The sequence below is a fragment of the Elephantulus edwardii genome, unplaced genomic scaffold (assembly GCF_000299155.1).
Source record: "Elephantulus edwardii isolate Elephantulus edwardi_28Jun2011 unplaced genomic scaffold, EleEdw1.0 scaffold00146, whole genome shotgun sequence".
NCBI classification, from domain to species: domain Eukaryota; kingdom Metazoa; phylum Chordata; class Mammalia; order Macroscelidea; family Macroscelididae; genus Elephantulus; species Elephantulus edwardii.
This window is the reverse complement of record NW_006399896.1, coordinates 4595685-4622875: the sequence shown is the minus strand read 5'-3', so window position 1 is coordinate 4622875 and position 27191 is coordinate 4595685. Positions and strand designations below refer to the sequence as shown.

The 27191-nt window shown below is 39.6% G+C and overlaps 1 protein-coding gene across 1 annotated transcript; it reads left to right on the top strand.

Annotated features, from left to right (window-relative positions):
- The first annotated feature begins 20518 nt into the window (after window positions 1-20518).
- Window positions 20519-21085, top strand: LOC102844382 (ribosomal protein L18-like). The gene has a single exon (XM_006894548.1). The coding sequence runs from the start codon at window positions 20519-20521 to the stop codon at window positions 21083-21085; it is 567 nt and encodes a 188-aa protein (XP_006894610.1).
- Window positions 21086-27191: the final 6106 nt, after the last annotated feature.

The window sequence follows — 27191 nt, the reverse complement described above, 5'->3', positions numbered from 1 at the left end:
AAGGGTCACACGGGTGTGGGTTGTAGGGGGTTCACACAGTGTCGGGTAGTCTTCATTCCTCTGGGGTCTCACAGTCTTCGCTCCTCTGGAGTTCCGTGGTAGGTGGCTAGCTGTTGTTCTTCCCGGGTCTCTTCCAGGCCCCTCTCGTGGTGGAACCCCGTCTGGCGGCGGCGTTCTCCCGTCTGGCTCTCGCTTGCGCTGCGTTGCTCTCGCTGGCACTGCGTCGCTCTCCAATCTCTGACATTCCTAAACTCACTGTTGTAGTCACTGGACCAGTCCATCTCATTGAGGGTGTTCTTCTCTTTCGTTGAACCTCTACTTGTCTAAGCTTGATGTCCTTTTCAAGGACTAGTCCCTCCTGACAACATGCCCAGTGTGTGAGATGAAGTCTCACCATGCTTGCGTGTGAGGATTGCTCTGACTGTACTTCTTTTTTTTGAAATCCATGGTATTTTCTTTGCCACTACTGCAATTCTTCTTCACTCCTTCAATTGCTTATAACTCATAGTGAACCCTACAGGGCAAATAAAATCTATCCCCATAGAGTATCCTCCTCATAAATGTAGCATCAGGATTGGAGGAAGACAAATCAACAACCTGTGTTATGCAGGTGACACAACTTTGCCAAAACTGAAGAGGACATGAGGGGTTTGCTGAAGAAGGTCAAGGACTGTTATCTTCAATATGGATTGAGCTCAACATTGAGAAAAAAAAAGATTCTCATCACTAGATCAATTGACAGCTTCATGCTAGAGATTGAGATTGTTAACAATGTCATTTTTCTTGGTTCCACAGTCAACACAATTGGCACCAGCAGTCAGGATATCAAAAGATGAGTTGCATTGGGAAAGTATGCTGTCAGGGCCTCTACAGGGTACTGAAGAGCAATGATGTCAGTCTGGAGACTAAGATGTGCCTGATCCAGGCCATAGTCTTCACAATTACTTGCCATGTGTCAGAGATCTGGACAATGACTAAGGATGATAGAACAAGAATCGATGCCTTTGAGTTGTGGGGCTGGGGAAGAGTGTTGAACACACTGCAGACTGCCAGGCGAACAAACAGGTCTGTCTTGGAGAGGGTGAAACAAAGCTGCTCCATGAAAGCAAGGATTTTGAAGCTCTATATCACATACTTTGGACATGTGGCCAGGACAGACCAGTCCTTGGAGAAGGACATCATGCTTCAAAGGGTGGAGGGACAGTGCAGGAGAGGAAGACACAAGATGAGATGGATTGACTCAGTGGTGACTGGACAAATGAGATTAGCTTTGTCAGAGATGATGAGATTGGCTCAAGAAAGGGTAGGGTTCAGAGCTTTTGTTTATAGGGTTGCTATGAGTTGAAGGTGACTCGATGGCACACAACAACAGCAACTACAACAACAACAACAACAAAACAACAACAACGTCTCCTAGGCTGTAATCTTCATTTTACAGATGATTATGTCTTTTCTTCATTGTAGTAGTGAATGGTAAGTTTGAACTTTTCAACTTTTGGTTAGCATTTGAGTGCTTAACCACTATGCCACCAGATTTCTTCAAAATGTGTCTTGCTGCTATTGGTGTTTGGTGCTGTTGAGTTGATTATGACTCATAATGAATCTATGAACAATGAGTCTGAACACTACCCTATCTTGTGCCATCCTCACCATCTCTCTATCTTGTTACTATGCATACTTGAACCTGATAGGCCAAGACTTCTTTAAAATCACTGTGTCATAAAGAGACTGCCAAAAAACAACTATGAGATATCATCTTATCCCAGTAAGAATAGCGAAGTTTAATGGAACAGCAAGCAATAAATGCTGGCGAGGTTGTGGAGAAACTGGAACACTTATTCACTGTTCGTGGGAGTGTAAAATGGTGCAACCGCTGTGGAAGGCAGTACAGATAGCACTTTCTCAAAAAGTTGCAAATAGAGGTACCATTTGACCCAGCAATTCCACTACTGGAGATATACACCAAAGAGACCTTAACTGACACCCAAGCAGAGATAGGCACACCCATTTTTATTGTGGCTTTGTTCACAATAGCAAGGAGTGGGAAACAAGGTAAGTGCCCATCAACAAATGAATGGATAGAGAAGCTGTGGTATATTCACACAATGGAATACTATGCTGCATTGAAAAACAAGGAACTCATGCAATATTATTCAAATTGGGTGACCCTGGAGGACATTATGCTGAGTGAAGTATCTCAGCCACAAAAGGACAAATACTACATGGTGCCACTGTTATAAAACAGGACTGACCTCTGGGTTGGGGGGAGTCTGAGAAAGATGGATTTAATAATGTATACTGCATTGAAACAGATGAGGGAAAAAATTGTTTAAAAGGGATAAGTGATTAGGTATTTTTGTCATGACAGGAGTCCAGAGTGAAGGCTGCATAGTGGAGTGGACCTGGGGGAAGGGACTGTAAAACAGTGAAAGAATTTTTCTTTTACTTTTCCAAGAGGGTATTGTACCAGGGGAGAGGATTGGGAGGGGAGAAAAGTGCAAAAATGAATGAATAGAAATCTAAAGTCTCTGTAAATTTTCATTGAAATTAATAATAAATAAAAAAGAGACTACCAAATATAACCAGAAATGCATGATCTAAAGGGGATAAAACTGATGCATGGGACCTTCTAAAGATGAAATATCTATGCACATAAAACACTTTTTCTAACAAGGTGAGAAGAAAATCTACAGACTGGGAGCAACATTTGGTAATACCATCTCAGACAAGAATCTTATAACAAAAGTTTACAGAATACTCCTGGGCTTCCATGAGAAAAAGACTGATAACCCAATTACAAAATGGGCAAAAGACATGGAAAGAATTTTCACAGAGGATGATATTCGAATGGCAAACAGACACATGAAGAAATGCTCCAAATCACTGGTAATAAGAGAGATGCAAATCAAAACCACAGTGAGATACCACCTCACTCCAATAAAAGTGGCGAAGTTTAACAGGGCAGCGAATTATAGATGTTGGAGAGGATGTGGTGAAAAAGAAACTCTTATACATTGTTGGTGGGAGTGCAAACATTCTGGAAGGCAGTTCAGTGCTTCCTCATAAAGCTGAATATAGAAATTTCATATGACTCAGCTATTCCACTACTTGGAATATACCCTGAGAATATGAGAACTGAGGCACAAACTGAGATTTGTACACCAATGTTCATAGCAGCATTATTCATGATCATACATGGAAACAGTCCAAATGTCCAACCACAAAAGAATGGATTGAGAAATTATGGTACATTCATACAATGGAATACTATGCAGCACACAGGAGCAATAACTTTGTAAATTATTACCTAACTTGGGAGAGAATTATGCGGAGTGAACTAACTCAGTTCCACAAGGATAAATATTGTATAAGACCGTTATTGTAGAATGAGTATAAAGATCCAGGAGGGGTGGGAGAGGCTGAAAGCAGAGGGATGTGGATATGCAGGGGGAGGAGGGGATTAATCATTAGGTTGTACAATTTGATGGGTGGGGGAATGAGGGAAATTGAAAGAATTTGTTCAAATTATAATTTTCTAAGTAAACTAATGAAAAGAAACAAGTCAACTTGGGGAGGAGGAAGAGAGGGAGGGGTAAAATGTGCAACAATGAATGAATGAAAATATATTTTTTCTGTAAACTTTTGTTAAAACGACAAATAAAAGGAAAAAAAGCTATTAAAAAAATCTCCACATCTATTCATCCTGTTGAAAATCATCTTTTCTTTTGCTCACCCTCCACCTTTTCAAGCATAATCTCTTCCTTTGCAGACTGGCTCTTTTTTACAACATGTCCAAAATATGTCAAAGTTTCACTATCCTTCCCTCCAAGGTGTACCATGGTTGTACTTTCTCCAAAATTTTTTGTCATTTTGGCAGTCCATGGGATAGTCAATATTCTTCGCTAACACCACAACTCAAAGTCTTTCTCTTCTATCATCCATAATCATTGTAAAACTTTCAGATGCATAACAAGTAATTGAAAGAACATGGCTTGAATAATAGGCACCCTATTATTTAAACTGACATCATTGCTCCTTAACACCCTAGAAAGGTTTTTGACAGCAGATTTACTCAATGCAATAAATTTTTCACTTTTTTGACTGCTGGTGCAAAGGGATTATAGATCTAAGCAAAATGAAATCATGGACAACTCCAATCTTTTCTCCATCTATTACATTGTTGTCTATTGGCCCAGTGGTGAGGATTTTTCTCTTCCTGATTTTGAGATGTAATCTATATTTAAGGCTCTAGTCTCTAATCTTCTGTAGCAAACATTTCAGGTTTTCTTTGCATTTAGTTAAGCAAGGTTGTATCATTTACATAGCACAGATTTTTGAATCCTTCCTCTGTTCTTGACGCAACACTTTTCTTGGTTATGTTCAGCCTATTGAATAATTTTCTTAGAGTATTGATTGAATAGGTATGCAGACATGATGCATATCTTTCCTTTATTGTTGGTTTTAATAAATAAAAAAGTATTTATTTTATATTGGGTTGTTTTCAAAGTTTGTATACATTGTGTCCCTTCTGTTGCATGACACACATCTTTCTTGATTTAAACCATGCAGTGTTCCCTTGCTGTCTAGATGACAGCTTCTAGGTCTAAGTATAGGTTTCACATCAGAACAATAATGTTTTCTTGAGCTTAATGTTGAGCTTCCCGTTTTTCTCAAGGTTAGCTGTAATTTGTTATGATCCACATAGTCAACAAAACAAATAGACATCTGGCATTCTCTGTTTTGAACCAAGATCCATCTGACGTCAGCAATGATATCCCTGATGCCATGACCTTTTTAAAATACAGCTGGAATTTATGTCTAATTTTCAGAACAGATTGTCTGGATTTTCCTTCTTGTCTGCCTTAGTTTACATAATTGTGTAATTATAATTATAATAACATAGGAGTGCAACTTGAACTCTAGTTTCTGGTGCCAAAAGTGAGACTTCTGTCACTCAGCCATCACTTGGCTTTGGTTTTTTTTTTAGCCATGACTTCTTGTTATTAGAACACTAGGGAGTTTGTTTTGATGTTTGCATATTCAGTTTCTCTCCTATGACATGCTGTATTTGGGTGGCAGGATGACAAATATTTGCTCACTTTCTACTGTAATAGAACGACATCATGGAGTCTGCATACAGTAAATGAAGTTTGTGGGGGAATAAAGATAATCCAGACTGGGAAAATGCACATTGTTACAGAGTGAACATGGCCAACTCCACTGGACCAGGGAACTAAATGTTACAAAATTCATAATTGTGTGAGAGATTGTCAGAAGAGTTAAAATCATGTGATCTGGATGCAAGGATTTGGCAAGGATAAACATGTAACACATAACAGAGATCATGTAATTGCTCATAAGTCTGTGCCATTCAGTTAGTTAGAGGATGCCAGGATGGTGGCAGGACTAGTTTTCCTGGTAACCTATTAGTAAAACTGTATGATTGGTTGTGTCTGTTTCTGAGGGTCTGTTGTAAAGATCTCTTGATAATGCAGTGCACACAGATCCTCAGGATAAAAGCTATTGCACCTCATTTCTATTTAATTATAATAATAAAGGTCTCTCAGGAATAGAGATGCTATCTTTCACCTGCCAGACCTCAGAGAAAATGATTGTTCTCTTCAAAATGCATGGCCAAGGCAGCCCCAAAGTTAAAGGTATGCTACTGGCAAATTCATGAAAAGGCTAACATTAATACTTTAAACAGAATTTTGAATAAGGGTTCCAATATCTACACAACATTGCTAGCATTTATTGTTTGCTTCTCTGTTGAACTTTGCTATTGTTACTGGGGTGAGATGATACCTCATACTTGTTTTTATTTGCATCTTTTTGATATTTAGGGATTTTGATCATTGCTTCATGTGTGTGTTTGCCATCTGAATTTCTTCTTTGGTGAAGTTTCTATTCATATCCTGTGCCCATCCTTCAATTGGGTTTATTACCTTTTTCTTGATGACGTGCTGGAGTATTCTATAAATTTTAGATATGAGTCCCTTATCAGGTATGTCATCACCAAATATTTTTTCCAGTATGTGACTTTCCTTTTATGATACAACCACTATGGAAGGCAGTATGACACTTTCTAAAAAAGCTAGACATAGAAATGCCAATAGACTCAGCAATGCAACTACTGGGAATATACCCTAAAGAAACCAGAACCACCATCCAAACAGATGTATGCACACCCATGTTTATTGATGTGTTATTTATAACAGCAAAGAGCTAGAAGCAACCCAAGTACCCATCAACAAATGAATTCATGTAATGGAACACTGTGCAGTACTGAAAATCAATGAACTCTTAAAACATTATACAACATGGATGACCCTGGAGGACATTATGCTGAGTGAAATATCTTAATTACAAAAGGACAAATACTGAATTAAAGCAGGTTTGACATGGGGGTGCCTTTTGGGAGGAGAATATGGTAAGAGTTGATAGATAATGAACACTGCATTGGAACAGAAGAAAAGATGGTTTAAAAGGAATATATGATTAGGCATTATGTGTACAACAGCTTAGAATAAGAGGTACATTGCAAAGAGGTACATTGTGAGGGGGGGATGTAATTGTGCAGCAATGAATAAATATGAAAAAATTAGAAGTGAACTTGGGAGGGGGAAGGGAGGGAGATGGATTAAAATGTGAAACAATGATTGAATGAAAATCTAACTTTTCTTAAAATAATAATTAAAAATTTTATTTAAAAAAAAAAAACCAACCCTAAGTTTTGCTTCCTCCTTGATTGTGCTCGGTTTATAGATAACAGATGTCCCTAATTTTAAACTTTCATTCACCATTATGTTTTTGGGTCTCTGAGTGAGATGAATGGTTTATACTTGTTAAGGAAGGAATCAAGAAATAAAGGAGCTAAATAAAATATTTCAAAGGGCAGCTTGGGAAAACAAAGCAAAATGCTATAATGAAATGTACAAAGAGCTGGAGCCAGCAATCCAAAGGGCCAAACTCACTCAGCATTTCTCAAGTTGAAAGAACTGAAAAACAAATTCAAGCCTCGAGTTGCAATACTTAAGGATGCTATGGGAAGAATACTGAATGATCCAGGAAGCATAAAAAAAAGAGCAAAGGTGATGAAAGAGGAAGGTCAAGATGCTTTGAAGGTGATGGAAAAAAAAACCAACCCCCCAAGAATTGTTGGAATACCAGTTGACATATTTCAAAAGATAGATGATGCCCTGGACATGCTCGGAAGTTGTGCCAAGGAATTTGGAGGACAACTATCTGGCCAACTGACTGGAAGAGACCCATAATTGTTTTCATTCCAAAAAAGGATGACTCGACAGGGTGTGGAAATTATTGACCAATATATCACTGATATCTCCATACCTTTTCAACCACTATGCAGAACAGATTGTCTGGGACGCTGGGTTCTATGAGGAGAAGTGTGGCGTCAGGATTGGTGGAAGATCTATTAAAATCTGCGATATGCAGATGACACAACCCTGCTTGCCAAAACTGAGGAGGACCTCATGCACTTGCTGCAGAGGGTCAAGGACTGCAGCCTTCAGTATCGACTGAGGCTCAATGTCAAGAAGACAAAGATTCTCACCACTGGACCAACTGGTAGCTTCAGGATGGATGGTGAAGTGATTGAGATTGTTCACAGCTTCAGTTTGCTCGCCTCCATGGTCAACACTCTTGACACCAGCAGCCAGGAAATAAAAAAAACATATTGCGATGGGAAAGTCTGCTGTTAGGGACCTCTCTAAAGTACTCAAGAGCAACGGTGTCTCTCTGGAGACTAAGGTGCACCTGATACAGGTCATGGTCTTTGCTATCACTTGTTATGCATCAGAGAGTTGGACAATGACTAAGGAGGATAGAAGGAGAATTGATGCCTTTGAGCTGTGGTGCTGGAGAAGAGTATTGAATGTACCGTGGACTGCCAAGAAAACAAACATATTCATCCTGGAGAGGGTTAAACCAGGCTACTTCTTGGAGGCAAGGATTCTGGGGCTTCGTCTGACATACCTTAGACATGTGGTAAGGAGAGGCAGGTCCTTGGAGAGGGACATCATGCTTGGTAGGGTGGAGGGACAGTGCAGGAGGGGAAGACCCTCTATGAGGTGGATTGATTCAGTGACTGGGGTAATCAGGATGGGTGTGTCAGAGGCAGTGAGATTGGCACAGGATAGTTCAGGGTTTAGGGCTGTTGTACATAGGGTCACTATGAGTCGCAAACGACTCGACGGCATATAACAACAACACAACAATCACTGATGTTACACACAAGCAAAACTCTTCTGAAGATTATCCAAAAGCAACTGGAACTTTATGTTGACAGAGAACTACTAGAAATACAGACCAGACTTAGAAGAAACAATGACACCAGAGACAATATTGCCAATGTCAGATGAATCTTGGCTGAAAACAGAGAGTACCAGTGGAATGCTTATCTGTGGTTTACAGACTATGCAAATGCATTTCACTGTGTGGATCACAAGAAATTGTGGCCAACTTTGAGAAGAACAGGAATCCTAGAACACTTGATTGTGCTCATGTGAAACCTATTCTTGGACCAGGAAGCGAACAGAGCAAGGAAACATTGCATGGTTTAAAATTAGGAAAGGAATATATCAGGGATTCATCCTGTCCCCATATCTTTTCAATCTATATGCAGACCAGATCTTTCAGGAGGCTGGACTTTATGAGGAGGAATATGGCATCAGGATTGGAGGAAGACTCATCAACAACCTACATTATGCAACTTACATACCTTTGCTTGCAGAAACCATTTACTGCAAAAAGTCAAGGACTGGAGTCATCAATATGGACTGAAGCACAACATGAAGAAGACAGAGATTCTCAACTCTAGGCCAATTGAAAGCACCATGATAGATGGACAAGAGACTGAGGCAATTAAAAATTTCTGCTTGTTTGACTCCACAATCAACACTCTTGGCACCAGCAATCAGAAAATCAACAGATGAATTGCTCTGGGGAAGGCTTCTGTCAATGATCTCTCAAAAGTGCTGAAGAGCAATGATGTCAGTCCTAAGGCACACTCAATTCAGCCTTTTAATTTGTAATTACTTTCTATGTATCAAAGAGCTAGAAAATGACCAAAGATGACACAAGAAGAATCAATGCCTTTGATTTATGATGCTGGAAAAAAGTTTTGAATATGCCAAGAGACCTAACAAGTTTTTCTTTGAGAGGGTGAAACCAGGCTGCTCCTTGGAGGCAAGGATTTTGAAGTTCTGTCTCACTTTCTTTGGTATAGGTCCAGGAGGGACCAGTCCTTGGAGAAGGACATTATGCTTGGAAAGGTGGAAGGACAGGAGAGGAAGACCTCCGATGGGATGGATTGACACAGTGACTGGAATAATGGATAGGTGTGTCAAAGACAGTGAGACTGGCTCAGGATAGAGCAGAGTTCAGAACTACTGTACATAGGATCGCTATGAGTCACAGGCTACTTGATGGTATATAACAACAACAACAACAAGAAGAAGAAGCTAAAAATGGTGACAGTTTAAATCCACCTAGCAGTGCTGCAAAAGAAAAAGTGTAGCATTCTGCTCATAAAGATTACAGCCAAGAAAGTGCCAAAGAGCTCATCTCCCCCTTTAATGTGTGGGTTTGTCATGAGAAAAAAATGACTTGACAGCAAAGGTTTTAGGTTTTTTTGCCAGGATTTCATGCTTGTTACTTCAATCTTTTTCATCTTTACACATTGTGATAGCACAGATTCCCATTGTGCAGATGAGAACAGTGAGGCATAGATGCTGGTTACCTGTTCCGTGTAATCAGAGCTGAGGAGCAGGAGCAAAGAGTCAGTGGCCGGGTTCTGAGCTCAGGCCAGAGTGACATTCTGGAAAATGGCTTTCCACTCTCAGCTGTGCCTTTCTGTCTTTCTACAGCTTTAGTGCCTGCTTTAAAAGTCATGGCATACATATTTTTACTCTTTTAAGGTCAAATGTGCCACAATTTTAAGTTTGGCACTGAAGTCTTGGACTCTGAATGGGGAGGGCCCCATGTCTTGTAGGTTAAGTCTGGTTGACGGAGCAGGTGGCACATCCGGTGGATAATCGATTTTCTTTTTATGAATATTCATTTGAGGTTGCTTCTCCATCTGCTCTCCTTCTGTAGTCTTACAATGGTCACTGAGTCCTTAACAGCAATATGCCTGCTCCTTTCCTTCTAGGTCACCCCTCGCACTACTGGAGGTTGGGGCTGAGCCAGTTCCTGAGGGAAGGCCTCAGTGGAGAGCACTGTGTAATTTGTCTGGGCATAGGGCTCTTCCAGATTGCACACACTTAATTGTATTCAGTTCTTTAGAGCCATCTGATGAATTGGTTCTCAGCATGGCCATCTGCACAAAAGTGCAGGGCTGCTTGGAAGAAACACTAGGCAGCAACATTGCCTAGTTATATGACAGAACCTGGGGCTAGCTACTGGGACAGGAGAGCTTCCAGGGTCGCTGGTAATGTCTGTGATGGAGAGGAAGGACCACAAAGTATAGAGTCCTCATTAGTTTTGATGGATGAGTCAAATAATATAATATTTTAGTCCCTCATATAAAATCCAGGCTAAGCATCAAACAGTAATGTCTCTTTGGGTCCAAACTTTTTGCCACTTGAGGGAGAGAAAATTTAGTTACACTCTCACCACCACTCAGAAGTTGTAGTTGTGTCTGTGCAGCAGAAAAAGCTGCTTATGTGGCATTTTATTTATCATCGATAAACAATAACAAGAACAAGATATTGAGCAACATCCTCCTTTTGATGCAATGTGATGCTGATATTCCTAATCTTGACTTCTAAAGACAGAAATAGTTTAAATGACAACCTTGCTTGGGGAAACTGAGGAGAACTTAAAGCATTTGCTGCAGAAGGTCAAGGTATACAGCTTTCATACGATTGCATCTTAACATCAGTAAAACAAAGATCCTTACCACTGTGCCAACAGGCATTATCATGATAGATGGGGAAAGTGTTGTTGTTGTGTCATCTAGTCCCCTGCAACTCATAATGACCCAGTGTACAATAGCCTTAAACCCTGCTCTATCCTGTGCCAATCTTATTGTCTTTGACACACCTACTCCCATATCCCAGTCACTGAATCTGGCCACAACTGTTCCTTTTCCTTTGTGTTTCACACTTGAGGGCTCAGCGTCAGTTGCCATATCTGCTACTCTAAATGCATAGGATTTTCGAAGGACTGCTATTACAGAAGTAGATGACCAGTCCTTCCTAGTCTGTCTTAATTTGAATGCTCAGATTTAAAACATTATCTGACAGATAAGCATTTTATGGAAAAGAGCAGATGAAATATGGGGAAAGTATTAAGGTTGTTAATTTTCTCATAATCCATAATCAACACTCTTTGGCATGAGCAGTTAGGAATACAAGAGATGAGGTACATTGGAAAAGCATGTTGTCAAAGATATCTCCAGGATCTGAGTAGTGATGTCAATTTAGAGGCTAAGGTGCACCTGATCCAAGCCATAGTCTTCTTTTTTTTTTTTAAATTATTTTATTAATTTTAATGAACATTTACAGAGATTTTGGATTTCCATTCATTCATTGTTGCACTATTTTCTCTACCCACCCTCCCCAGTTCGTTCCTCTGTCTCTTTTTTTCCCCTTGAAAGTCTGTTTTAATTGTCCCATTGCCACAGTGCTTGTCAAAACCAGTTCTGATTAATCTCCTTTGTCAGTGTGTCTTTTGCCATTCCCTGTCACTCCTTCCTGAGAGAGATTTCACCCTGATTCACAAGGAAAAGGGGATGGCGTATTCTCTTAGCTACTTCATGCTGAAAAGGGACACTGTAGGTTTCAGGGTGAAGATCTTCTCTCACAAGTCTAAAGGGCCCCTTTGGCAATAGGAAACACATAGACTATTGTGGAGATTGATTTTGGAATTTAGATGCACTGTTATCAATTGTGCTTAGCCATACATGTTCATATCCTTGAAAATTCATCATGGAACTGTTGCAGCCTAGAAGACACAAATTTAATTAACAAGTTAAAAGTAAACAAGTAAAAAATTAAAAGCAGTAATATTTCAAGTAAAGGTTCTAACAGTGGCGCAAATCAAGTTACAGAGGGAAGGTAGTTCTTAAAATAAAAGGCTTTATTGACTAGCACTTTGTCTATCATAGTATAAAGGTTAGGAAACACAAGATGTAGAGGCTCAACTATATCATTTATTGTTCTTAAGTCCTGGAGCAAATACCATCTACCACTGGGTTGTTTTACAGCTCGCAAGTTCGCATACAAGGCAAAGGTGAAGTAAGGAACTGCTTGTGCGGTTTTCTGTCAATTCAAACAACTAAGAAATAGTGAGAAGAGTTGGGACCTCAGAAGGCTTTTAGGACCAAATAATAGGCTCTTGTGTCCAGGAGAAAATTAATATACTTACCAGTAATGTTAATGCTCACCCATGGCTCTTCTGGGAGGATCTGAATCGTTGAAGTGAGCCATGGTCTTCTTAACTGCTTGGTATGCATCTGAGAGCTGGAAAATGAATACAGATTACAGAAGAAAAATCTATGCCTGGGGATTGTAGTGCTGGAGAAGAGTATTAGAACATATCATAAACTGCTATGAGAACAAATAAGTCTGTCCTAGAGAGGGTGAAACCAGTTTGCTCCTTGGAAATAGGGATTCTGAAACTCTGTCTCATATACTTTAAACATGTTGGCAGGAGGGACAAGTCTTTGGAGAAAAACATCATGCTTGGAAGAGTAGGAAAGGAAGATGTTGGATGAGATAGATAGTCACAGTGATTATAGCAATGGGGTCAGGTGTGTCAGAGAAAACGGGTTGGCTTTGAATAAGGTAAGGTTTAGAGCCTTTTAGAGCCATTGTTCATAGGGACAGTATGAGTTATAGTTGATATGGTGACACATAACAACAACAACAACAACAACAGCAGTTCCAACCTGGAAACCCATTGTTGTCAAGTTGATTCTAACTCATGGCCATCCTTCAATGGGTTTCCAAGGTTGTAAATCTTTGTGGGAAGAGATTACCCTACATCATAGGCAGACAGATTATATTTATTAAAGGTACAATACAATGCTTCTCTACAGGTTATTAAGTCTTTGAGAATTATTAGTTTTTGTTTTGCATATGTGGGAATGTTATTTTACTCAGTACAACATATAACCAACTTTGTTTCAGTCAATATTAATTTATAATTCACATCTTCCTTATTTCTTCTTCTTGTTGTGTACCACTGAATCAGCTGGAGATGTCCATTTTTGGAGAAGCTTGTAGATTTCAACTATGTTGTCTTTGGGCTGGCAGCACAGCTCATTACCACTAGACCACCAGAGATCCCTTCTTAGCACCTTCTAACACCAATATAATCGGACTTTATTATTATTTCAAAGAAATCCCTGCCAGTAGATGATATGCTTAGTGATAACCAAAAGATTGAAGACTTGAGTACACTCAGAGATGTCTTAAAAGAAAACTTTTGTAGAAAAAAAAATCAGCCATTTGAACATAGAAATTCCATATGACCCAGCTATTCCACTCCTTGGAATATACCCTGAGAAAATGAGAACTGAGGCATAAATTGAGACTTGTATGCCAATGTTCGTAGCAGTGTTTTTTTACCATCACAAAAAAACCCCAACACACCCCCAAAACCCAAAATACCACAAGCCAACAGGGAAACAGTCCAAATGTCCACAACTGAATGGATTGAGAAACCATGGTACATTCACAGGATGAATACTGCGCAACATGCAGGAACAATGATTTTGTAAATCACTACCTAATTGAGAGGGACTGGAGAACATTATCGTAAGTGAACTTATAAAGACAGCTACTGTATAAGACATTATCGTAGAAATAGATAACTAGTAAAACGTGCATGAAGATCCAAGAGGAGGAGTAGAGGGGTGAGGATGGGCAGGTGTGTGTGTGTGTGTGTGTGTGTGTGTGTGTGTGTGTGTGTGTAATTATAGAGTCACACAATCTGATGAGTAGAGGGAGGGGTGGGTAAAGGAAATGGAAAAGATCCAGAAAACAACCTAGTGACAAAATGCTCCTCCTGTGTGATTAATTGCCTCTGAAAACCTGCTGGAGGGTAAGTTATGGGCTGGTTCCAACTCGATGGTACACAACAATAACAACAACATGAACTTTGTAAGTAAATCAGTATAAAATAAAAATTTTATTTAAAAAGACCAACCCAGCCATGACAAATCCTACTGCATCAGAGTTCTACTTTGACATAATATTTAACAATTCTGAGTTGAAACTGACATTACAGAAATGGATTTTTAAAAAAAAATTTAAAAAACCTTATTAATTGAGCACAGCTTCTAGGCCTTGAGATGTACATAGAAAGTGCCTAAAAGGAGTTAGTGCTTGAATGGGACTCATATCTCTGGTGCAGACCAGAGGAACTGTGTAAGAAATACTTTGATTTGGGATATGCAAAAGAGCTACCTTACCTAGACTAGCAGGACTCAGACGTTCTGAAGGATAAAAAGAAATTCTCCAGGCAACAGGGGGAGGTGACTGAGGCAGCTGTGTATGGTTGAAGTTGAGAGAAAGAGAGAGCCTAGTAGTCCAAGAGAGTTTTTCTCCCTGGAAAGAGAGCATAGTCCTCTGTTTCTAATGGCCATTTTAGTATACACCCCGAAACACTAACTAACTCTCAATATTTGGTTTACATCAGTGATTCTCAGCCATGGTCACTTTTTCTCTCCTGCCCATGATCTTCTTCTGACCACCTGTCCTATGGATTTTTAGACTTGTCAACCCTCACAATTGCGAAAGAAATTCCTTGTAATAAATCTCAAACATACTATTGGTTGAACCTTTATTTGGTATACCTAGTGTTTTATACCTATACATTAAGAGATATTTCTAGGTGCTTGAAATGTGTTAAAAAAACCCAGTTTCTTCCCAAGTCCTAGTTCCTGCCTAGTTCTGAGTAGAGAGATGATTGTCACAGACCTGAAAGTTGAGAATGAAATATTCTTTAGTCACCCTGTCAGGATTTGAGGCCCAGGAAGTAGAGTGGATGTAGAATTGGTTTGACTGGTAAAATTGGCACTATCTCTCCCCTCTATAAATGTGCAATCTAAAAGCTTGTTTCAGTAGAAATTGACTTCTTTATAATGTAAAATTCTGCTTCCTAAGCAGGTCTACCTTCAGATGAAGTGTTTGTCTATGGAATTGAATGATGAAGGAACAGATACAAATTAGTGTTAATCTACTTTGCCTAAATCATGGGAGACAGGGAGAAGCTGTGTAAGGAGATTGAACTCAAGGATGTAGGAGAAAGGAGAAGTGAGGCAGTTGTACTAGAAGAAGAATCTCATGGGAGAAAATAGGAATTTTATAAAATATTAAAAAGTTTGAATAGTTTATTTTGTTGAGCATAGTCATAGCTAAGCATACACCAATGCAATAATTTCTTCTTGTACAAGCACCATAGATTACACTCTTTGACCTGTACAACCATTTTCAACTTCTTTTTCTGAGTTGCTTCTTCTTCATTAACATAAATTCATTACAATTTAAGGTTCCTACCCACTCTTTCAAGTTGCTACTGTTTATTTAACCCCATATAGATATTTCTTTAAAAGAGTAAAATGCTCAAATACTTTTTTTTTGTTTTACTAAATAAGAAAAGCTTATTGGTTGCATATTGAAGTAGGAGTGCCACCCACTTCTAAACAACTTGCCTTCGGAAACTCGATGAACTTTGATACATGTCGATAGTTGTAGAGGGGCTTCAGGCCTTTTGTTCATAGGATCTCTAGGAGTTGTGCTCGACTTGAAGGCAATCAACAACAACAACAACAACATTGATTGTTTAAAGAAGACTTAAGGGATATGGATTATGAAACCATAAGATTGTATATTGTTGTTGTGTGGTTAAGTGCCATCGAGTTGCAGGCGACTCATAGTGACCCTATGAGCGAAAGTCCTGGATACCTCCTGTATAACTTTCGTCCTTTCTCCAGGTTAATAGGGTTTCCAGAGGCAAGCTATTGTGAAAGTAGATGCCACTCTTGATTCCAAAGATATAGTTTTGATAAATCAGTTAAAATGTTTGTGAATTTTTAGAAATTCCATATGACCCAGCTGTTCCACTCCTTGGAATATGCCCCGAGAAAATGAGAACTGAGGCACAAACGGAGACTTGTACACCAATGTTCATAGCAGCATTATTTACCATCACAAGAACATGGAAATAGCCCAAATATCTAACCAAAGCAAAATTGATTGAGAAATTATGGTACATTCATATGATGGAATACTATGTAGCATGCAGGAGCAATGATTTTGAAAATTACTACCTAAATGGGGAGAGTCTGGAGAGAATTATGCTAAGTGAACTAACTCAGACCCATAAGGACAAATACCATATAAGATCATGATAGCAGAAAATAGATAAATCATAAAACATGTATGAGGATCCAAGATGGGGAGGAGTAGGAGCAGATGGGTGAGGATGGGTGAAGAGGGGGTAGTCAATTTAATGAGCAGAGATAAGGGTGGGTAAAGGAAATGAGAAAGATCCAGCGTGAAAACAATGTATACAGACTTTGTAAGTAAACCAGTATAAAATAAAAAAAATTATTAAAAAAAGATAAACATTAAGAAATGTTCAAAATCTCTAGCACTAAGAGAGATGCAAATCTAAACAACTATGAGATATCATCTCACCCTAGTCAGAATAGCAAAATTTAACAGAACAGCAAACAACAAATGCTGGCGAGGTTGCAGAGAAACTGGAACCCTTATTCACTGTTGGTGGGAGTGTAAAATGGCGCAATCAGTATGGAAGGTGGTGTGGCACTTTCTCAAAAAGTTGGAAATAGAAATACCATTTGACCCAGCAATTCCACTACTGGGAATATACCCCAAAGAAACCATAACCACCACCCAAGCAGATACATGCACACTCATGTTGTTTGTGGTTTTGTTCACAACAGCAAAGAGCTGGAAACAACCCAAGTGCCCATCAACAAACAAATGCATATAGAAGCTGTGGTATATTCACACAATGGAATACTATGCAGCATTTAAAAACAAGGAACTCATGAAGAATTATGCAAAATGGATGACCCTGGAGGACATTAAGGACAAATATTGTATAGCGCAGTGTTGTAAAAATGGGACTGACATTGGGGGTTGAGGGAAGACAGAGAAGGAGGGGAGGAATGATGTATACTGCATTGAAACAGATAAGGGAGAGAACTTTTAAAAAGGTATATATGATTAGATATTATTGTCATGATAGGAGTCCAGAGTGAAGGCTGCACAGTGGAGTGGACTTGGGGGGAGGGATTGCATAACAATGAAAGTTTCTTTTACTTTTCAAGGAGAAGAGTGTGGAAACCCTAAGTCTCTATAAACTTTCATTAAAATGAATAAAGAAAGATTAACTAGACCAATTTTAATATAGAAATAAGTAATCAAGGGATGTTAATTTTTTTAAAAAGTAAAATAATAATTGAATTAAAACCAATAAAGAAAAAAATAATGATAAAAGCTTGTGATTTAAGGTCAAGTTGTTGTTGTGTACTGTAGAGTCAGAACGGACTCATAGCTGACACTGCGGTGGGTTTTCAGTGTCAGTTAATCATGTAGGAGGAGATTGCTCATCCTTACAGATCCTCTCATGTTGCACGAAGTACTGGACATACATTTGAGAACAAGAACGCCACAGATACCATGTTCTGCTTAGAAACATGATACAGATAAATAAAAGTCAATTAAAACATATGAAGCATTAGTAGGTTAGTGGTAAAATTCTTACCTTCTGTGTAGGAAACTCCAGTTCAATTCCTGGCATGTACAGTGCATTCATAGCCACCATCCACCTGCCAGTAGATGTTTGTGCATTGCTGTGAAGCAGAACTGGTTTCAGTGGAGCTTACAAAAACTGTTCTGACAATCAGCTTATGAAAATCAATCTGTAACATCTAAGGATAAGTCATAATGATCCTATTCTTGTCCTAACAAGCTGATAACACAGAACGAGAAAACATGTATATCTGTTGTATATAAGATTGTCATGAGTTAGGGAACATGACATAGAATAGAAGGCTGTAGCATGCAGTTAACAACAACAGCATAATAGAAAGTGTTAAGTTGGTGGAAAAGTGAGTAAAGGAGTCCATCAGAGCCCACAGCTAGAGGATTTCTAGCATAAGTGGATCAGAGGATGTGTAGAGATAAGAAAATACTAGCAGCTAAGGCTCTCACTAAGTTGTAGAATTGGCACTATGTCATTTCTAGGGACTCATTACTACTTTCTACTTTCCTTATTTCTCTTACTGAAAATTCCATTTAGATCTCATTCTTTGACATAAAGTGAAGACACTCTGTGAGTCTGAGTACTTAATGTAATTTTTAAAAGATAGTTACCCACTTTGAATTTACTCTAGACAGAAACAATTTTAAAAAAAAGTGTAGTTCAACCTGCCTATGTTTGTGGCCTGGATTAACCTAGATAACATAGATTAAAAATGGTAGACTAAAAGACGCAGACGTGGATATGGTATAAAATCTCAGATTAACAGGCATCCCTAAAAATGTTTATATAATATTTTTATGAAACTTGTAATTCTTTAAAATGTAGCATGGACTGAAATTACAGAAACGTTCAAAATCTGGAAAAAATTAGTGTATGATGGATCCATAAAGGGCTATTAAGATAACTGGGTACTATTTGGAATGAACCACATTACTATCAACTTTTTTAACCTCATGGAAGATTTAAAAATATTTAGTGTCACTATTGGAGAGAGGCACTGAAAGAGAAGGACTTTAGAACTGTAACTGTCAATGATAATGTGTTTGCTTAGTGATGTGCCCTAAACAACATGTCTCTGCTGTGTTTTTGTACAAACACTCTCTTGAAATTGTCTTCCCTTTTATCTTCTGGAAGAAAAGATTATAAGTTCAGAGACCCATGAACAATGATAAACTTCAAGTCTGTTATCTCACTACCCAATTCTATCTATCTGGCTTTTACTCTTCTTAGTTTTCTTTCCTTGCCTCATTTCCTACATTTGTCCTGTATATCTTTTTAGTTGCTTTTAAAACACCAGAGGCTGCATAGGGCCACTGTTGTAAAACGGGGCTGACATCGGGGTTGGGGGAAACTTAAGAAAATGTATACTGCATTGAAACAAATGAGGAAGAGGACTGTTTAAAAGGAATATATGATTAGGTGTTATTTTCATGACAAGAGTCCTGAATAAGAGCTGCATAGTAAAGTGGACTTGGGAGGGAGGATTGTATAGAGGTGAAAGAATTTTTTTTTTCTTCAAAGAGAAAAGAAAACTGGGGTGAGGGATGGGTAGGAAGGAAAGTGTGCAACAATGTATGAATGGAAATCCAAAATCTCTGTACACTTTCATTAAAATAAAAAAAAAAACAAACCACCAGTGGCTGATGACTTATTTATCTTTTCAGAATTCTAACCTTGGCTCTTGAATTCACCATGGTCAATTAGAGCAAAACCCAGCAGTAGATTATCATATGACATGATTATTTGGTGAATTAATTTGTAAGTGGAAAATCTTGTATGCCAATAGCAGCAGCATATACAGAAAATAATCCTCTAAAAAAAGACTTTGAAAATGGGTTCCTGGTAAATGGGTAAAGAACTGTGTGGGGTCACTTAGCTTTTTGTGGGTTAATATTTTCTACCCAAGTGGCATAGTATGGAGAACAAATAATTCAGGAAACCTGTCTTCTTAGTCAGGATTTGCGAGAGAAACTGAAATGCAATCCCAATGGGATATCTACCTACCTAATTATCTATCCATTGAAATATTGATAGATTTAGTCTAAGTAGTTTACTTATGCAGTTGTGGAAAGTGTTAAGTCCAACATTTGCAGGGCAAATTGGCAGTTTGGAAACTTTGGCAAGATTTCTGTTACAGATTTTTTTTAATAACTTTCATTTTATTATCTTTTTTTTGGTGTGTGTGTGTACTGTCAAATTGGATCTGACTGGTACAGAAGATTGTTCCTCCTTCTCCAGCAGAGCATCTGGTGGATTCGACCCAGGCACCTCTGGGATTGCAGTGCAGCTTCTTGCCACTAGGCCACCAGAGCTCGCTTCTGTTACAGTCTTGAGACTATTCTTTTTATTTTGAGACAGCTTAGCTTTTGCTCGTAAGACCTTTACATGACTAGATGAGTCTCAACCACATTATTGAGGCTGATCTGCTTACTTTAGAGATAAAGAATTGAAAATATTAATCACAACCCCGCTTGCTGAAACTAAGTAGGACCTGAAGCACTTGCTCCAGAAGGTGTAGTCTTCGATATGGATTAAAGCTCAACATCAAGGAAACAAAGATTCTCACCACTGGCCCAATTGGCAGCATCATGATGGATGGTGAAGAGATCTGGATTGTCAACAGCTTCAGTTTGTTTGGCTCTACAATCAACACTCTTGGTACCAGTAGTCAGGAAGTTAAAAGACTAATTGCATTGGGAAAGTCTGCTGTCAGAGATATCTCTAAAGTACTGAAGAACAAAGAGGCGCCATCATGGGAGTCGACATTCGCCACAACAAGGACAGAAAGGTCCGCCGCAAAGAGCCCGAGAGCCAGGACATCTACCTCCGGCTGTTGGTCAAGCTCTACAGGTTCCTGGCCAGAAGGACCAACTCCACCTTCAACCAGGTTGTGCTGAAGAGACTGTTTATGAGCCGCACCAACCGGCCGCCGCTGTCCCTCTCTCGGATGATCCGAAAGATGAAGCTTCCTGGCCGAGAAAACAAGACGGGTGTGGTGGTTGGGACCATAACAGATGACGTACGAATTCAGGAGGTTCCCAAGCTGAAGGTGTGTGCTCTGCGTGTGAGCAGCCGGGCCCGAAGCCGCATCCTCAAGGCTGGAGGCAAGATCCTCACCTTCGACCAGCTGGCCCTGGACTCGCCCAAGGGCTGTGGCACCGTGCTGCTGTCCGGGCCACGCAAGGGCCGTGAGGTGTACAGGCACTTCGGCAAGGCCCCGGGCACCCCACACAGCCACACCAAACCCTACATCCGCTCCGAGGGCCGGAAGTTCGAGCGTGCCCGAGGCCGAAGAGCGAGCCGCGGCTACAAGAACTAACCCCAGACCCTGCCCTGTCATTAAAATCCTATTGGCTGTTTCTGAAAAAAAAAAAAAAAAAAAAAAAAAAAGTACTGAAGAACAATGATGTTATTCAGGAGACTAAGGTGCACCTAATACAGGCCATGGTCTTTGCAGTTCCTTACTATGCATCAGAAAGCTGGACAATGACTAATTATAACAGAAGGTGAATTGATGCTTTTGAGCTGTAGTGCTGGAGAAGAGTATGGACTGCTAGGAGAACAAACAAGTTCATCCTGGAGAGAGTGAAGCCAGTCTGCTTCTTGGAGGCAAGGATTCTGAAGCTTCATCTGACATGCTTTGGACGTGTTGTAAGGCAAGATCAGCCCTTGGAGGGGAATATCATGCTTGGAAGGATGGAGGAACAGCACAAGAGAGGAAGACCATTGATGAGGTGGATTGATTCAGTGACTATAGTAATGGGTGTAGGTGTGTTGGAGACAATAAGATTGGCACAGGATAGAGTAGGGTTTAGGGATGTTGTGCATAGGATCGCTATGAGTCACAGGTGACTTGACAGTCCATAACAACAATAACAACCACCACCACCACCACCACCACCACCAAATTATCTTGTTTGACAAAAAAACTGAGTACCAAAGCAGAGGCAAGTTGACACATCAAATGAACCACCATACCATATTTTAAAAGAAGGGAGTGTGTAGGTAAGGGTTGTATTATCTCTCCAAATCTCTCTTCTGAGCAAATTAATTGAGAAGATTGACTCTATGAAGAGGAATGTGGCTGGACTCTATGAAGAGGAATCAGGATTGGAGGGATATTCATCAATAATGTGCATTACGCAGATGATACAACCCTGCTTGCTGAAAGTGAGGAGGATTTGAAGCACTTGTTGCAGAAGATCAAAGAACATAGGCTTTAATATGGATTACATCTTAATGTCAAGAAAACAAAGATTTTTAACACTGGACTGAATACGCAACATCACGATGGACAAAAGAAAAGAGTGTAACTGTCAATAACTTAATCTTAGTTGGAACCACAATTAACACCCTTGGTACTAGCAGGTAGGAACTCAGGAGATGTATTGCACTGGAAAAGTCTGCAGTTAGGGACCTCTTCAAATTATTGAGGATTAATGATGTCAGTTTAGGACTAAGGTGCATCTGTTTCAGGCCATGGTCTCTCCGATCACTTGCTGTGCAACTGCGAGCTGGACAATGAATAAGGATGATAGAAGAATTGATTCCTTTGTGATGTGGTGTTAGAGAAGAGCCCTGAATATACCGTAAACTGTCAAAAGAATAAATAAACATATCTTAGAGTGGGTGCAGCCAGTGTGCTCTTTGGAGGCAAAGATGACGAGGTTTAGCTTCACATACTTTGGGCATGTTGCTAGGAGGAGCAATTCCTTTGAGAGGGACAGGATACTCATAAAGGTAGAGGCTCTGGGAAGGAGAGGAAGAACCTTGGCCCAGTGGATTGACATGGTGACTGCAGCAATGAGCTCTAATGTGTTAGGAGTGTGATTCATATCTGATGATCATAGGATATTTATGGGTCGTACTCAACTCGGAGATACAGGCCATGGTCTTTCACTTGTTATTCATCAGAGACTTGGACAATGATTAGGGAGGATAGAAGGAGAATTGATGCCTTTGAGCTGTGGTGCTGAAGAAGAGTACTGAGGGTACCATGGACTGCTAGGAAAACAAACAGATTCACCCTTGAGAGGGTTAACCTGGGTTACTCCTTGGAGGCAAGGATTCTGAGGCTTTGTCAGACATACTTTGGGCATGTTGTAAGGAAGAACCGATCCTTGGAGAGGGACATCATGCTTGGGAGGGTGGAGGGACGGAGCAAGAGGGGAAGACCCTTTACAAGGTGAATTGATTCAATGACTGTTGTAATCAGGGTGGGAGTGTCAGAGATGGTGAGATTGGCACAGGACAGAGCAGGGGTTTGGGGCTGTTGTACATAGGGTCACTATGAGTCGCAAGCGACTTGATAGCACATAACAACAACAACAACAACAGCAACAACAACAATTCAACTCAACAACACCTAACAGCAACAACCTATTTTAGTTCTTTATACTGCCTTATCTAGGAACTCATTTGTGTGTGTTTTAGTCAACATATTAGTGACATTGACCAGCTCTTCAGGTCATTGTATACTATACCATGATTGTGCTGTAATTTGGCGACTCACTGGCATAAGCAGCAGAGTTGTCAGATGATGGTGATGTACTCTTGAGGATCCACCTTAAAAATCTCCTTTAAATGTTTTCTTTGGCTTGTCCCTGAATGCTTTCTGCACTGACAGGCATCGGGCCTGGTGATTTGGATCATCTACCTTGCTTTCAGGTAGACGGTATTGATATTTTACTGTTTGCCAGCTACTTCTCAGGATAACTGCTTCAGTCTGAGCAGGGATATATCTTACTACTTCTGTCTTTAATTAGGTGGTTCTTTAAATTCTAACACTTTTATTTTAAATGTTGAATGGAACCAGGATAAGGAAAGAAGATAGTTGAGACAGAATGAGATTTCTGTAAAGAGTAGCCTTTCATCATTGGACATATATCATAAGACATCAAGTGTTCATTTTCAAAGAGAGAAAAAAGTATTTCTTTTGGTCAATGGGGGAAGAGATAGATTATGATTCTCTAATATTCTTTGAATCTAAGATTCATATGTTGTTATTGTTGTTAAGTGCCGTCTAGTCGTAGGTGACTCATAGTGACCCTATGAACACAAGTCCTTGACACTTGCCTACGTGACTTCATCCTTTCTCCAAGTTCATAGGATTTCCAGAGGCAAGCTCTTTATGGAAGTGGATGCCACTCCTACTTCCAAGCTTGTTTCAACTGGGAAGCTCCACCAAACACTGTGCACCATGGGTAACCATTATCGCATTTGATACATCAATGTCACAGTGCTCAGCTTCACAGTGACCACAAGTTACCAGGGTTATATGACCCAGAAGACCGAACAAAAACAATGGAAAAAACAGGCCTTAGGGCTGCAGATTAGAGTCACCCACCTTTGGCTTGGTAGCATTGCTTTCGGTCCACTAGGCCAACTTGTCTCTCTCTGTGTTGTTAGGTGCCATCGAGTCGTAGGCTACTCATAGTGACCCTATGAACACAAGTCCACGACACTTGCATGCATGACCTTCATCCTTTCTCCAGGTTCATAGGGTTTCCTGAGGCAAGCTATTTATGGAAGTGAATGCCACTCCTGCTTCCAAGAAGATTCATATATGCTCTATTATTATTTATGATTTTATTTAAAAGTAACACCAAAAATAGGAAAGTGAATATTGACTATGTATATTAGAATTTGGAAGGAGAAGTGGCATCCACTTTTGTAATAGCTTGCCTCCAGAAACCCTATGAACCTGGAGAGAGGATGAAAGGCACCCAAGCGTCGAGGACTCTCCTTCATAGGGTTCTATGAGTCGCCTGCGACTCAAAGGCACTTAACAACAACAACATATTAGAATTATCAGGTTCAGGTAGGAGAAAGTGATAAAAAGACTACTTAAGACGTGTTAAATTTTTGTAGAAGTGATGAAAAATTTGGAAATGAATAATGAAGGTAGTTATACAATGTGATGAATACAATTAATGTCACTGAGTTGTACATGTAAATGATTAAAATAGCAAATGTTTTGTTATATGAATTTTACCACAGTAAAAATGGGATGATGAAACAAAATACCTAGTCACACTCTATTTTCAGGCCCTTCAAGTCATCTTCATGAATTTCAGTGACTAAATCATTCTAAGATGGAATACTGTTTTGGGAATGGAAAATATGGGATATGTATGCATATACACATACAAACACAAACAGACATGACATTAACACAGATACACACATGTAGACATAAATAAAGACACACACACACACACACACACACACACACAGCTTTGCTAGCTTATGTGATCAAGAAGTTATGATGTCAACAGTGTAACATCTACCAGCTGCTCTGTGCAAGAAAAGTGAGAAATCTATGCAATATACAGCCTCTGAAAACCCACAGGAGGGTCAGTTATAGGTCAGTTCTGACTCAGTGGCAATGAGTCTGAGTTTGAAAATATATTGTTGTGGTTGTTAGGTGTCATTGAGTCAAATATAACTCATAGTAACCCTATGAACAACAGATCTCTGAACCTGGTCCTATCCTGTGCCATCCTCATCATCTCTGATATGCTTGAACCCATAGCTACAGTCAGTGTCAATCCATCTCATTGAAGGTCTCCATCTCCTTCTCTGACATCCCATCTTTCCAAGTATGATGTTCTTTTCCGAGAAATAGCACCTCCTAACAACATGCCTGAAGTACGTGAAATTTGTCATCCTTGTCTTCAAGGAGCATGTTGTCTCCACTTTCTCCAAGATATTTCTGTTCTTTCTTTTTGCTGTGCATGAGCTATCCAGCACTCTTCTCCAATACCAGAACTATAAGGCATCAATTCTTCTTCTGTCATCTTTATTCATTGTCCAGCTCGCAAATGTATAAAAATTTATTGAAAAGACCATGGCCTTAATCAGGTGTACCTTAGTCTTTAAACTTACATCCACTGCTTTTTAACATTTTGGAGAGATTCTTGACAGTAGACTTTCCCAATGCAATGTATCTTTTAATTTCTTTTCTTTTTTTAAAAAAATACTGGTTTATTTACAAAGTTCATGTAGATTGTATTTCATACAGGATCTTTTCCATTTCCTTCAACTCCCTTCCTTCCATCCACCAAATTTTACAACTCTATGGTTAATGCACTCACCCCGTCCGTCCTCAGCTCTCTCCCCTCACCTCGGATCCTCACATTCATTGTACAATAATGGTCTTACACAGTATTTTTCCTTATGGGATTGAGTTAGTTCACTAAGCATAATGCTCTCCAGCTCCTCCCAACTTAAATAGTAGTTTATGAAATCATTGCTCCTGTGTGCTGCGTAGTATTTCATAGCATAAATGTTAACATAATTTCTCAGTCCACTCGATTGTGGTTAGACATTTGGGCTGTTTCCATGTTCTTGTGATGATGAATAATGTTGCTATGAACATTAGTGTATAAGTCACCATTTGTGCCTCAGTTCTCATTTTCATAGGGTATTCCAAGGAATGGGTACCTGGGCCATATGGAATTTCTATGTTCAGATTTTTGATGAAATGCCAAACTGCCTTCTAGAGTGGTTGTACCATTTTACAATCCTACCAACAATGTATAAGAGTTCCTTTCTTGTCACATCCTCTCCAACATTTATTTCTTGTTGTCCTGTTAAACTTCGCCGCTGCTACTAGAATGAGATGGTATCATATTGTGGTTTTGATTTGCATCTCCGTTATTGCCAGTGATTTTGAGCATTTTTTCATATGTCTGTTGACCATCCAAATATCTTTCACGGTGAACCCCACTAATTTTTGGATATTGATCTTATATCCTGCCACTCTACTAAATTGGCCTACTAGCATGAACAGATTTTTTTGTTAAGTCCTTGAGGTTTTCTGTTTACATTATTATATCATCTGCAAATAGCAATAGTTTAACCATCTCTTTGCCAATCTGGATGCCCTTTACTTCTTTCTCTTGTTGCATTACCCTAGCAAGCACTTCCAGAACAGTATTGAGTAGAAGTGGTGACAGTGGCCATCCTTGTCTGGTCACTGTTCACAAGGAAAATCCTTTGATCCTTTTCTGCATTGAGAAAGATATTGGCCCTTGGTTTTGCATATACACTTTTCATTATGTTGATAAAATTCCCTTCTATTCCAATTTTGTTGAGCGTCTTTAACAGAAAGGGATGTTGGATTTGTCAAATGCCTTTTCTGCATCAATTGCCAAAATCATATGTTGTTGTTCTTGTTGTGTGCCGTCGAGTCGTTTGAGACTCATAGTGACCCTATGCACAACAGTCCTAAACCCTGCTCTATCCTGCGCCAACCGCACTGCCTCTGACATATCCATCCCGATTACCCCAGTCACCGAATCAATCCATCTCATAGAGGGTCGTCCCCTCCTGTGCCGTCCCTCCACCCTCCCAAGCATGATGTCCCTCTCCAAGGACCCGTCCCTCCTGGCAACATGTCCAAAGTATGTCAGATGAAGCCC

Excerpts from the sequence above, each read along its gene's own strand:
- LOC102844382 (XM_006894548.1), top strand. The coding sequence starts at position 20,519 with ATGGGAGTCGACATTCGCCACAACAAGGACAGAAAGGTCCGCCGCAAA.